Below are 14,474 nucleotides of genomic sequence, written 5' to 3' on the forward strand. Positions count from 1 at the left end.
ACCTGTGTCCAGAGCAGAATGGATGAATGTTTAGAAATGTTGTCTATGGTGCCAAGCTACCTTTCTCATCTCTGAATGTTGGCTTCAAATTTGGCTGTATTAAAATCTTGCTGGTTTTGTTGTTCCAACTTGAATGATGACCATTTCAGTTTCTCATGTTTCAGTGGAAAAATGCACGTTTCTGTTGCAGGGTACTGATTAACCTCTGCCCCCCATTCTGTGTGTTGTATTTAATGTAGTGGCAAACCACAGAATTGCTTATTGGTTTCACTTTGTGTCATCTTTTCTTTTTTCCCCTTTTTCAGAGCTCCCTCAGTGACAAAGCAGATTCCCAGCTAATGGCCATGCCTTACACAGACACCAGTCTCAGGTAAGGCAGAACAGCTTCTTTGTTACTGCTTTCTACTTAGTAACCTAGTTTTTCACCAACGGTTGATAAAGAATGACCATTTTCATCTTCTCGGGGTTCTTAAGCCAAATGCATCTACTTTTCTTGGTCTAGTTCTGTCCCTTAGCAAATAACAGCTTCTAATTATTTATATTACAGTTGAAGGGACCCCTGTATCTCAGCTGTACTCTTCCAGGGCTTTTCTAGCTATGAATTCTAAGAAAATCTTTGCTTTGCTCTCCAGAATCCCTTTCTAAACAGATTTGAATATTTAGGGAAAAACAGGGGGAACTGACTTTGGACTCTGAGAACATCGTTAGTTTATAAGAAGGTTTCAAAGAGCCATGAGTCTGATAAGGGAAAGGTTTCTCTCATTATCTTCAAGGGTAGAGCTAGCACCAAATTATTATGATGAACTTAAAGTACCATTGTATCTCATTTGCATTCTTTGTCTCCATCTGCTGACTTTTCTCTAGTGATTATTGGAGCATGTTAATGGATAGTTTCCTGATGTCCCCTGCGCACCCCTCCTCATAACTATCCTGTCCCTCTTCCCTGGGAAGTACTGGACAGAAAAGATTTAGGAAACAAAATTTCTCTCTCCTGATCTCTGTGTGAAACTGTTTAGAAGACTGTCTGCTTTGAAGTGCCAAAGAGGAGTGTAAGAGCAGAATGGAGTATGGAGGGGACTTTTTGGTGAGAACACCACCTGAAATGGTGCTGTGGGAAGTAAGACAGCTGTGGCCTTCCTGTTTGCACTGCTGCTTTGAAATCAGCATCAGCCTGGGGGAAAAGAGCAAGCTGCAGGCAAATGTTACGGAAAACAGGCTGTCAAATTTTGATACATCTTGACTTACAAGAAAAAAAAAAAGCTTTTTGAGTTCTACAGGCAGATGAAGGATAGCTGCTTCAACTGAGCACTGATGAACAAGCCTCAAGCCATAAGGCAGTTTAATATACATGCTTGCATTACTCTTGAAAAAGAATTATCTGGATTATTGGAAACAGCGTGAAACATCATGCATCTGTTGTATTCCAAAGGAAGTGAGATTTTTTGGGGTTTTTTCAGATTAAGGATGTTTATGTGAACAGGACTGGTGAGTCATGGCAGCTGCATACTGAGACTGTCCTGGAACTGCCAAGAACATATAACAGATTTCCAGTTCCTCTTGGAGCCACCAGCTATTAGGTGCTCCATGAAATCATAGAAACAAGGGAAGTTTAGGTTATAAAGGACCTCTGGAGATCTCTAGTCCAATGTCCTACTCAAAGGCTTAACTTCAGGTTTACTGAATGCCTCTGTTAGAAGACTCTCCTTCTCCATTGTAATCTTTATCAGGAAGCTGAGGGTTGAAAAGAATTTCAGTGAAGTCATAGCAGTGGAGGAGATAAATTTAAGATGATTTAAAAGAAAATCATCAACACCCCTCATCTCTTTATAGTCCGTGTAGCTTTTTTCAGAGGTGATTTTGTTGAGGGCTTATGTAAGAGTGCTTCTTAAGGCTTCAGGTATCAAAATGAGACTCTCCAGTTATTTTCCTAAGTTTTGCACTGTTAGGATTGTGGTTCTTGATGCATAAAGCACTGTGTCCTGCTTCATTTCTTCCCAAAACAAGCCTGTGTGCAACATCCCAATGCTCTGTGATGCATAACAAGCAGTGTCCTTCAGAGTTTTAAAACAAAAGTTCTCTTTATCTCCCAGTAAATGGCCAGGTTCAGCATCATTGTTTGGGATACGCAATTTAAGATGGTGCTTTCTTGTAATATGCCAAAGCGTTACTTAAAAAACGATAGTTTTGCACCTGGTTTTGGTTCTGGAGTTAATCCCTCCCTTTGGTGGAGCGGTCCATCGCAGTTATCGGCAGATGTGATGTCCTGCCTTGCAATATGTCACAGCATACACATATGTTGCAGTTGAGATGGCCATGATACACAGAGTATCATCATACAATTTCAGAAAGCTTCAGCCATGCTTGCAGTTGAGATGGCCATGATACACAGAGTATCATCATACAATTTCAGAAAGCTTCAGCCCTTACAGAGTAACACCATACCACATCAGAAGGCTTCAGGTGTCTGCCCGTACAGAATGACATCATATCCCTTCAGAGGGCTGCAAACATCTGCCCCTCTTGTTCTTTAGCCCAACCTTTGATACCTCTCATTGTTCATGCATTGTACCTGTGTCCCCTCTGTTCCCTTCTGTGATTGGTCAGTACAGCTGGGCACTCCATGTCTCATTGCTTTCAATACTGTTCACTTGCTTTTCACAGTTGTAGCCCATTAGGGATGAGGCTTGGCCACAGCCACATTCCCAATTACCACAAACTGTGTACCTACAATAAGCCCCTGGTATCGCTCATATTCGATGTTTTACACAACCAGGAGAGCTTTGGAAACACCCTGTGGTTTCTAAGTGCTTTGGGGCAGTTTTTTCCTGGGCTGGTTTTCAGGTCTTGTTGTGTCACATGGAATGTGGGTGAGCACACAACTCTGTGTACCCTGTGTCAGTTCTCAGGATGTGTTGTATGTGCAGTGCTGTGCCTTCCATCACAGCCCAGCTCCAGTGCTGGTGCCTTTCATCACAGCCCAGCTCCATGCTCCATCTCAGATGCGATGTCTTTCATCACAGCCCAGCTCTATGCTCCATCTCAGGAGGGACTTTCTGTGCCTGTGTATTTTTGTGAATGAGTAATCAAGCTCAAATTAGCTCCAGTCTTTGTTTCCTGTGTGTGAAGGACAGGAGCTGTTTCCTCTCATGCATAGCTCTGCAGAAAGGGATGTGTAGAGTAGAGCTGCCTGCTCCTGATCCCCCCAGGACTTACACCCCCAGTCCTATGAAAGGGCAACTGCCCTGTCAGCTGCAGTCTTCTGCTTGTAACAGGACTCGGTTAGCAGTGGAAGAGAAGATGGTGACAGCCTGTTATTACCGCTGCTTGAGAAAATCTCTTGGTGATAGATTTGCGCCTTGTTATATTTTATAAACGTACTAAAATAATCTAAATTAGCCCTCCCAGTTCAAAACCTGGGTCAGCAGAAGACAGCTTGGTAGGGGAGGGATGCCTGGTCAGTGTCCTTGCTGCAAACACACAGTGTACTATTAAAGTGGAGGGAATTAAAATGACAGGTTGAAGGCCCAGCTAATGGTTTCCCTGAGTACAGCTTTCCAGTGTGATTAAATAAGTTCTTTTGGAATGGGATTGGGGAAGTATTAATGATAGCAGTATATGCTAGGAATTTCTCACCTTTCCAAGATAAACAGTGGATAAGTACCATGACTGTAGGAATTGCCAGTGTTTTGGCTTAGAATGGTTTGGAGCATCTTTTCCTCGTGTCTCGTGTGTAAGATGAGAACCGTGGAAAAGATAAGCTAGAATTATGTGAATATCTTATTTTTGTTCCTCTGTCTAAATTGAAATCAAGAACAAACCTTGGAGTAGACCAGGGGAAAAATCTTTGAGTTGACAAGAGGACACAGCAGAAAAAAAGAAAAGAAATGTGGGTGAGAAAGAAGGTGAATTTGTCATTTGACAGTAAATTAAAAGCTTTGTTTATGCTTAACTTTGTACTTCTTTCAATTTCAGTGGTTTGGATTCTTAGCAGTAAAAGAAAATTATTTCATTACTAAATAGTTTGGTACTTTGTTTCAGAATGACATTTTATCCTTAAATTTATTTTCAGAAGTCATCACAATTTTTCAGACACTTTAGGTTGAAACCTTTTTTTCCTGTTGAGCTAGCAAACAGGTTTTTGCTGGCCTCAGAAGCATGAACAAAAACAAATCTGGAAACTTTGCCACAGTAAGACCTTTGAAACACCTTGAACTTTCAAAAAGTACTGAGTAGTTTCATTGTCTTCACCTGTGTTCTGTGTTCCTCAAGCTTCTCTCAGTGGAGGAAGAGCTGGAGTTCCTTGAAAAAGCAGGTCTCCAAAGTCTCACTGAAATTGACTGTCTTGTCTAAAATAATTACCTTTGCCCTTCTTTATTTCAGCAGGAACTCAGGGAATGAGCTGCAAGTGTATTATGCCTCTCCAAGGAGCTATCAAGACTTCTTTGAAGCAATTCACCGAAGGGAAGATACCTTCTATGTGGTGTCATTCCGCAGAGTAAGTGTAGCAGGGGCTGGTACTGGCCTTTTACTCAGGTCCCTAAGATTGCTTCTAGCAGAGATACCAAAGATGACTTAGTCAAGATTGAAGGTAAATTTGTTTCTTCTGAAATTATGCTTCTCTGTGTCCTTTACAAGTAACATGGCCAGATCATGGTCTTTGTAAAACATGCCCATCATATTGGGAATGGAAAGAGTTTTGCAGGAAACATTATAGTGCCAGGGCAAGACAGCCCAAAATTGCATGAACTTTGTGGTTCAACACACATTAGAGCTACTTAATAGGGGTACAAACCTTCTCTGCTTCTGAGTATAGGAACAAATATACCCTCTGCATAAATTATTACTGTTAGCACAATACAGTTTCTGTCCTCCCCTAAAACTCTTGCATTTGCAGTTTTATGTATCACATATTGCAGCTGTACAGACTGCATGTGCAGGGCCACAATTTTTCTGCTGTTTTGTGACTTGTAAGTTGGCACAGATGAGCGGGCCTGCTGTCTGTGCTGAGATACAGCAGAGGCTTGTGCTGCAGCTTTGTCAGGCACAGCCTCACATCTGCAGCACAGTTACTGATGGTAAAAGCTGTTATAAAATGGAATTTCAGGTGTCTGATGGCACTTTCTGCACTGCAAGCCTGACTAGTGTCAAAGCCAGGACAGCTGCAGCAGTGAGAAGCTGGTTGGGATCTGGTGATGGAAATGATCAAGGCAGACAGTGGTTGAAACACCAGCCTGGAGTTGGAGGAACTTCTTTCCTCCCTTTTGCAGAGATCTTGAGGAGTCATTAGATATGTCTGTTATGCACATTTGGCTCACCCTGGGCCTTGCTGGGCCTCCTGCCCTGCCATTTTGCAGTTGGGGTATTAGATGAGAATGTGCATGTTCTGTGCATGTTCACACCCAGCTGTGATCCTCCCAGGACCCTGCAAAGCTCCATTTGTTTCTTCTTCATAGGAGTGACCCGAGAGGGGCCCTGAAGTAGTGGGCACCAGTAGTGGCCATGACAACAGCTCACCCAGCTAAAACCAGTTCTGTGTAAGAACACGCAGATCAGCACAGCTAGTTTGAGCAGCTCCTGTGTTGTCATAACTACCAATCTATAGATGCCATAGGTACATAGGTAATACAGCCCTGTTCCACCTGGTACATAGCAAGTTTCTTGATTTGTGAGATGCACGTCTGTAGAAAAGGTTCAGGCAAAATAAAAATAGCGGTGCTCTTCTTAGTATTAAGGTTTTATGCTGAGTAGAAATATGAGGTTAGCTTCCAGTCTTGGTATTACTTGGTTGTGTCACAAGGCTGGAATTTTGTTATTAAATGCTTGGCATGTTCTGCTGTTCTTTCAGCTAGCAACACAAATATAGCCAGCACCAGGCTCCACATATCCTGAGGATGAGGAGAAGGGAGCAGAGAATAAGTTTTCCTGGAAACTCTGAACAAAAATCAGAGCAGTGTTTGTAGAGTTCTGCACTTGGGGCCATTGCTTCAGCCCACCTGAATGCATGTACATGTCCATAGGTCCTGTTTACACTGTTGGGTTAATGACCTGGAAGTTGTCAGCTCTCATTTCAAGTCGCAGAGCTATCCTTGGAAACAGTGTGTCTTGTGCCACAGAATCCCTACAGCTTGCTCTGCTCTCTTGCTGGGAGGGATGCAGGGGCCTTTTAAAACCATCTATGAAGTTTATTTGGTTGCAAAGCTTTTGGTATTTCTGTTTTATGAATGAAGTGTCCTCAAATAGAAGGCAGTTTCATGCATTACCTCATTTATTGTTTAAACAGGGCAAACCTGATCTAGCAGCAAGCTCTGCCCTGAGGCACTTTTCAATGATTTGCTTAGATTCTTTTGTGAGTGCAGAAGAAAGGACTCCTGCACAGCCAGAGGGGTGCCATCAGCAGGGCCCCAGCCTGGGAAGGTGCCCTTTCACCTCCTCCTGGGGATTGCTGACTTCATTTTCTCTGGACCGCAGCTCCCTTTTCCCTACTGATTAGGAGCTGTAAGAGGACTGATTCCCCCCACAGTGCTATCCCAAAGTTCACTTGTGTTGCTTGTGCTTGTCCAAGTGAGGAGCCAAGGCCTGGAGATGAAATGTTTTGTTCTCCTCTCTCGCTGTTTGCCATGCAGACACTCCCCCATACTTAATAAGCTGTTACAGCCCTGTAACATAAAAAACAGAACAAGAATGCTGTAGTTAAAAGTTGCAGGGAGTGGGTGGTTCTGGTTGTAGTGCTCCAAGTGGAAGGTGGACTGTGGTTGTCAGGAGTTCCTTTCCACTTGATGTCCCTGGATCCTCTTTCCCCATTTCCTGCTCTGCAGCCTCACAAACCCCAGCATTTCTCCTGGATGCCTGTGATAAAATGGAACATTTTTTGTGTGTTCTCACTTGCACTGCAGAAGCCATGCCCTGAGTTCCTTGGATTTTCTAGAAAATGGGATTTGCTAGGGCTACCCCTGCCTCTTACATGGTAGGACTCAGCCAAGACGTCTGGAAATGCAGGACTGGGAAGCAAAGCTGTTGCACACTGCATGTTCTTCTGGTGATGCTTGCTACCTGTAAGACTGAGATTCCCATGACCTCATCAATTTTATTTTCTCTCCTTTGTCTTGGAAGGCTTGCAGGTCTGCATATTTACAGTTAAAGTTTACGTGGGTTTTTTTTTTCCTTTTTAAGGAGGAGAGAGGAAAATAAAGTAGCATTTGGATCAGCTGAGTCCATAGAAGAAGCAGGGCTTTTGCTCTGGGTCTAAAGAAATGAATTTGTTGCTATTATCAGGGGAATCTGTAATGTCATTTTAAACAAGAGTCTGCTGCTCTGCCAACCCCCTTGATTTCTGCTCTGTAATGTCTGTGATACAAGTCTGCATGATGTGTCCTAAAAAAGCCCAGTGGAGTGTGGGTACAAAAGCCCAGCTGGTGGATCTGAGGTGCTTTGTCAGCAGGGAAGAGACACCTGGCTCCTCTGTGTGAGCCTGGTGTCACACAACTCTCTGTCAGAGCTCACATCTAGTTTGCCACAGAGTATTCAGGCCTTGCAATTGTTTCTAGAATTACCTGAATAGCTAGCTTAATGTGAAAAGTAATTAACTAAATCATTGGAGAAATCAAATCCCATCCAATTTACTTTGGTCTCTAAATGCTGCTTCAGATCATTCCACCCTTGTGTGGTTAGGATCAGAGTCCCCAAAACTTGGAGTGATTAAACAACTTGGGAGTAGATTTCTCCATCCTGGAAGGTTCACTCAGTGATGACATCTCTGCAGGCTTATTTAAGGACGGTGACATTTTTTAGGGTAAGAATGTAATTACTGTTCTTAAGGGAAACAAAGTTTAGAGTTTAATTCGCTTGGGAAGTTCAGAGGACTTCTGGCATTTCCTCTCACTACTTCTCTATTTCAAAGCAGAAATGTCTTCTAATATCAAAGTTTGCCACTTGCATTTATTCCAGTGCATATAGAGTATCTTACAATAGAATGTAGTAAAAAGTAGATATTAAATGGTTTCTGTTTCTTAGAGAAAGAGTGATGCTGGCCCTATGGGAATCAATGGCAAAGCCTTTACCAGCTTCTGTAAAACCAGGAATTGGCTTTATAAATTTCTGCTTCTGTGCCATAAACCATAGAGCTTCAGGGAAACCTCTTATTATGAAAGTAAATTTCTGGTCCTATAAGCCAACATCTGCAGTAAGCATTTAACAGCTTTTTGAGTTCTGCAAACAAGTTTTTGCTGAAATTATTAAGCCAAATTTCAGTCAGAACGTTTGTTCTTTCTTTATTTGCTAGGAATAAAAATGTCTAAGTTGAAATGTGCTTCTGTTGGTAATAAGCCAGTCCTGTGCTAATTGTATTTGAGATGATATAATTGTATTTGGGATGATCTGTTACTTTCAGGAAGCAAAAGATGATAAAGGCTGGCTTTGACATGCTTGTGCAGCAGCAGTTTGCTGTGCTGCACACACTGCTGGCAACAATAATTTGAATGAGGCAGGTTCCAATTCACTGCACTCCTGATGCCATCAACATCCGGCAGGGAAAACTGCTTTAGAAGAAGTTGGCTTCAGATAATGTTTCACAGCCAGAAATTCAGTCCTAATATATATTTTCCTTCTACTTTGTTGCACTTGACAATGGGTGGTTTTTACTGAACATAGTGTTTTCTGCTGTTGACTTTTTTGTGGATTTCTGCAGACTGGGATGTGTAATTTGGTGCTTCATTCAGATGAATTGATTAGACCCACATAGTCCTGCTGCCCTATCTATCTAGAGATAGAGCAGCTATTCTGTTTGAATCCTGTGGATTTGCAACTGCGGTCTGTTAATATGCAGATTTTTGAAAGATTTTACAAACTGTCCTTTTTCCTTTGGAGCCTGACCTTAGTAGCTGTTCAGAGGAAAAAGGTTACTTTATCCCAGGATTGTAGGATTTTTAGATCTTGTCTTATATTTTATAAATATGCTGAGAATAATATGTGGTAAAAGAGCTGAGGTTTAGGGCATAGTATCCATGATAAAATGGTCTGTCCTTTTCAAAGCAGAGCTCACCCTTTAGCCTGTCTTCTCTGTGAGGCCGATTCATGCCTCTCTGGGAGAATTTAGAAGCAAACAGAATGTGTAATTGTGCTTCAGCATGCCCTGAAGCTCAGTGAGTCAGCCTCTGTCAAACTACAGCTGTATTTGACTTTCAGATTTGAAAATCCATTATGAAAACCTCCTGTTTCCATCTAAGTGTCGATAGTGAAAATTAAGTCTGGCCTGTTGTATTCTTTGTTACAAATTCCATCTTTTCTGGCCAGACTTTGGATTCTTTCTGTGTCAGGGAATTTTCTCCTTCCAAATCCCCAGTGTCCAATGAAGCTTGCCTCATTGTTTTTGTTTCTGCTGTTTCTTGAACTGTCTTCCTTTCCATATGGAATATTTCAGGTTGGTGGGGAGGAGGTAGAGGTGACTTTCAAAGGGATGGAGAGGTGATGGGGAGAAGGTTTCTCTGTGCTTTTTCTGTTACTCAGCTGAGGAAGATGTTGCTTTTGGTAGCATCTTAGAGCTTAGTCTAAAAACGTCCAGAGAGAAATCTAATAATCTAAAATGAAGTCTGATTTTTTTTGTTGGTCTATAGAACACAAATGGCCTCACCTCTGTCCTGGGATTCTCAAAATACTTGTGTATGCAAGTTAGGTAAAAGGACACTCAAAAGAAGTTAATTTAGGTTTGCAGCTAAAGGCCAGCAGTTTTTTAAAAAGTGTTTCTGTCAACACCTTCTCCTATTTTCCAAAAAACCTGACTCATCAAATGTCATCATTTGTCACCGAGGACATCCTTTGGGGGACAAAGCAGCAAAGAGCTGTGTGTGTACTGTGGAGAACAAGCAGCCTGAGAGGAGGGGGAAGAGGAGGAGCAGGCAGTGAGACATCCCAGATGTGTGGGGGTGGAAGCCAGAGAGGAGCAGCCACGAGTGGCAGCTGCAGTGCAGCATCTCCTGCAGCCTTCTGGCTCAACCAGGTGCAAACAGGAGGGACCAGAACAGCATTGCAGAATGGTGTTTCTGAGAAGGGAAGTGATGCCTGTCCCAGCAAGTGGGGTTTTGTTTCCTTTGTTCTGAGCTCCTGCCTGGAGAGCTGCTCCTACTTGGGAATCTATCCCAAGGCATTTTGGAAGCAAAGTCTTAGTCGCTCTGATTTTTATCTCCTTGGGTCCCTTTGAACCCCACTGTCCTCCAAATAAAGTCAAGAATTGATGCGGTCTTGAGGACAGATGTATAAGCAGAGGCAGGAAAGTCAACTTGAATATGTCTGGCATGAAGCAGAAGCTCCTGTTGGATTTTGTGTGTATAGTCTTGATTCGTTTGTCTTCTCTATGGTTGCTGAAATTTCATGAATCATATTAATGCCATCACTGAATTTCTTTACACATCCTAAATCTAACTAATACTTTGTTATTTTTAAACTAGTATTTGGAAGGATAGCATGCAATGCAGATAATTATAGTGAAAATAAAACATGCTGCAAGAAATGTCTCCAGAACCCAAAGTGGTTGCAGGGAGACGTGACCAGTAATAGCATACACATATTTAAAATGTGCTGCATGCTTGAGAGACAAAGAGCTGTGGGCAAGAAGGAAAGGAAGATTGTTGGGTTTGGAAAACCTCTGTAAAAGTCCCACTGCTTATGAAATTGGTGTGGCCATAGGCTAGAGAAGTATAATTGGGAAGCATGGGAGGAAGATGTGATTATATAGTGGGAATTGTTTCAGTAAAGGAATGACAGCAGTATCTCACTTAATGAGAGTACAGAACAGCACTAATAAGAGTACAGAACAGACAATTGCGACCCACAAAGTGAGCAGGAGCACAAGTTTATCCACAGACAATTAATTTGTGCTCAATCAGAGCAGGTGGTGAAAATATGGAGCTCTGAAACAGTTCCCTTCCTTCCCTATTCCTCTTGAATAACCCAAGTTCAATAATGCATTAATAATACTTTACTTATGCCAGATAATAGTACATCTTTCTTTTGTGATAGCATGATGTTCATTGAAGAAAATTTTACTCAGATTGTTCTGAACAGTTCCCGGAAGGGAATGGTGGGCTCTTGCTTATGATCTGTAGCAGTATCTAATTGTGGGATCGATGCTGACTGAGCCCTAACTGTACAGAGACATAAATGATACCTTCATCTCTGGAACTGCAGTAGCCAGTAAGACACTGACTTGAATCTGATAAGAATGAACTGCTTGAAAAAATGACCTTCATGATACTTTTTTTGCCTTGAATGACAGTACATGCAGAGAGCACTTGAAAGTACCCCTGCTTGCCTTCTTACTTGAACTTCGCACTTCCACAGCTTCAGACTAGTGATAATTTTCTGTTCATTTTCTGGTTTTATATCTGACACTCTAGGGTCTGTATAAAAGTAGGGCACGCATAATAGAGATGGGTTTGGTTTCATTAGTGTCCTACCTTTTAGTGAATATTAATCACTACAGTATTACATTTGAGAGCATTATTTAAAATCTTAGGCACACATTTAGAGTTAATTCTGGTCAGATGAAGTTATTTGCTTCCAGTTAGAATTAATCCCTTTGCCAGATTTTTAGCTGGACAGCACACAAAGCTTATTTTATGAAGTAAGAGCCCAGGTGCTGTTATGAGTGTGCACAGATTATCATCACCTCCCACTGGACTGAATAGAACTCTACTAGCTTCCAGGTTTTATTTTTAAATAGCTGACACTCCTAGGACAAGAAGTGTGATAGAATTCACTCTACATTCTCATCTTTAAACTGACTTTGAAATTGCTTGAAAGTGGAACATAAAACTTGTTTTCAGCTTCTGGGTCTCCTAGTTGTTTGTGGTCTATCTACTGGAATGGTGATGGGTGTGAGAAGAGATCGTTTTGCCTCATGCCTGGTATGGCTTTGCTCTTCACCCTGCAGTTGGATGAACTCCAATTTTGCCAGCACATTTAATAGAGACTGTCAAGCTTTGAGTTAGTGATTAGGAATTCAGAATGCCATGGGCTAAGCTAAGAGATCCTTCACACTGGAAACCACTGTTCAGGAAATCCTCTTTGCGTTTTGATTGCAAACGTTAAAATGTGCCTGTGAATAATTCTGGCACTTGAAAGTGTTTTTCATGGAGAGAAGGCAAAGCTGTGCAGGGGGTGCATGTGCACAGCTTGAGCAGTGTGTTGCAGCATGAGGATGCTGTGGAGGAGTGGCCTGCCTGCTAAATGCCATGGGCCACTGCCCTTGGAGCTGCTTGGCAAAGGGCCACCAAGTATTGCACAAGTGGTTGTTATCATTCCTTGGTTTTGTGACTATCCAAAACAAGGTTGGAAGTGTCAGCTGTCTCAAAGAGGGTGGGAAGGTGCACAGGCCTTCCTCTCAGGATCTGAGTCCTGCCAGACTCCTGTGTGTTAAACAGTGCTCTCCTCTGAGACTCTAGAAGTGCACATTTCCAAGCTGTTCCTCAGCTTGGAGATTCTTAGGTTGAGTCACTTGTTAGCATCTGGGAAGCCCTTGTTTAATCTCCTTTCTAGGAAATCAGCATGGAGCTCTTCTCCTCTCTAAGAACAGTCCTGAGCATTCAGAAGTGCAGTTTTTCATCAGGAACTCAGTAGGCAATCAGTGGGCAGGTGACTCCTGGAAAAGGCAGCTGAAAGAAAACCAATCTGCTGTCTTAGGTGATCTGGGACCACCATCTCCAGAAGGGCATCTCCTTAACATCAAGGAAATAACACTCTGGGTTTCTCTTTCCTTTTGCTGGTCCATATGTTTGGCATTTGCTAACCAGCTGTAAGCCTTAACTCTCCAGCAGGCAGCAGAGGTGCTGCATAGAATCCAGGCATGAAGTTTCCCTTCCTTCTTCCTTTTTCCCACTCAATTTCCAAAGTGCCAACATAGCGAAACATGTACGAAAATGAAGGTAGACATCAACATGCTGTCATTTGGAGAAAAGCAACAGATGCAGCCATTTGCTTGGTGTAAAATTTTTCGCAAAATCGGGTAATTGCAACTCTAGGAGAATGAAAGTGTAAAGAACTACATTTCCACAACTAGAAGGAAACTTTAGTTTAAGGCCACGCCAAGGCTGAAAAAAGGATGTGAAGCCAGCTGGGTAAATGGCAATGTTGTGACAGGGTATTTCCATTTCAGGGTAGGGTTGGTTGGTGTTGGCTTGTTATGGCAGTCCAGGAGGAGGATATTGCCCACAGCATGGCACTTGTCAAAGGGATGTAAGAAATGCATGTAAAAAGCATGTCTGTCCCTTAATCTCATTGTCATGCACACATGTGCCTGTAAAGAGTGCAGGATAGGCCAGAGAGAAGAACCTGACCTTCTATAAGTTCTCAAATAATGATCATTTAATTCCATACAGGACTCCATCCCTCCTTTGCTCTCCTGGCAGTTCTAACCAGCACTGTCCAGCAGAGTAGAACCTCTTCACATGAATCAAGATTGATACCCTTATGACTTATTCTCTCCAAATCTTGATGGTTGACTTGAGAATTTACCTGTTTGTTTATAAAAGTCACTTCCAGCACCTTAATTCTCTTAGGAAACAGGCATCTTAGAACAAGACTAGTGTGCACTGAAAGACAAAAACCAGAACCCTGTACCTCAGCTGTGGCACCTTCTGTCCAGTTCTGTTACAAATCACCTCTAGCTGCTTGCAGTGCTTTTTCTGATTGAAAATGCCCTGACAAAGCCTTGGTGCAGCTGCCTGGACATGTAGGAAGTTATAGTGTTGAATCTGGCCCATCAGAGGATGTGTTACTGTGCTCCTGGTCTGGGTTTCCCTCCCAGTAATGGCATGTGCAGTTGTTACAGAGCTGTGTATGCTCTTGGTGTGCTTACAAACAGATCTGTGTGGGATCAGAGGGACAGAGGGGAATGATCTGCAGCCTGGGGACTGCCTGGAATTCACACTGCTTTGTGTGGGTCAGGCACAGCTCTGCAGAACCACGAGAGGTTCAGAGGGCAGGAGGGAATGGAAGTGAAATGGAGAACATCCAGCAGGAGGAAGTAGCCTCAGGCTCTTGTTTTGCTGTAGACCTGCACATTAAGAGCATGATAAGGTATTTTTGTTGATGAGTTTAGTTAATGAAGAGAGTAGTGACTACACATATTAAATGGGTTAATGGCAAGCTGAGTTGCCCTCCAGCTAGAAGAGAAGATTTGGATTGGTGCCTTCAGGGTGCTCAGTACCTCTGATAATTTGCAGAAGTCATCATGAGTCCAAGATGTTCAGCTGTTTTGTGCCGAATTAAAACCAGTACAGTAATAAGAAAAGAGGGTAGGGTTCATATGGAAGCATAATTTAGGTGATTTTAAAAGTGCCTATGCAATTGATGCTATCCATATAGTGAAATCAATTATTTTGCCATAATATTTGTACCCTCGGTGCCTAAGAGGACACTGATATATACTCATCTAAAATCTTTCAGGCATCATTCCTCACATCTTTGTTCTGTGATTAGAATTC

General features: G+C 42.4%; 1 protein-coding gene across 3 annotated transcripts in view; it reads left to right on the forward strand.

The window, feature by feature from the left end:
* Positions 1–14,474, forward strand: part of ATF6 (activating transcription factor 6) — a 75,567-nt gene that overhangs the window by 29,232 nt on the left and 31,861 nt on the right. For 2 of the 3 annotated variants that reach the window (XM_071435670.1, XM_071435672.1), the window contains 2 exons: positions 306–370; positions 4,381–4,495. In XM_071435670.1, coding sequence (XP_071291771.1) covers positions 306–370; positions 4,381–4,495 — 180 coding nt within the window. The remainder of the gene's footprint in view (positions 1–305; positions 371–4,380; positions 4,496–14,474) is intronic. The other variant, XM_071435671.1, reaches the window with a different exon arrangement.

The sequence above is a fragment of the Agelaius tricolor genome, unplaced genomic scaffold (assembly GCF_023055355.1).
Source record: "Agelaius tricolor isolate 1412-34295 unplaced genomic scaffold, bAgeTri1.0.p SCAF_11, whole genome shotgun sequence".
NCBI classification, from domain to species: Eukaryota; Metazoa; Chordata; class Aves; order Passeriformes; family Icteridae; genus Agelaius; species Agelaius tricolor.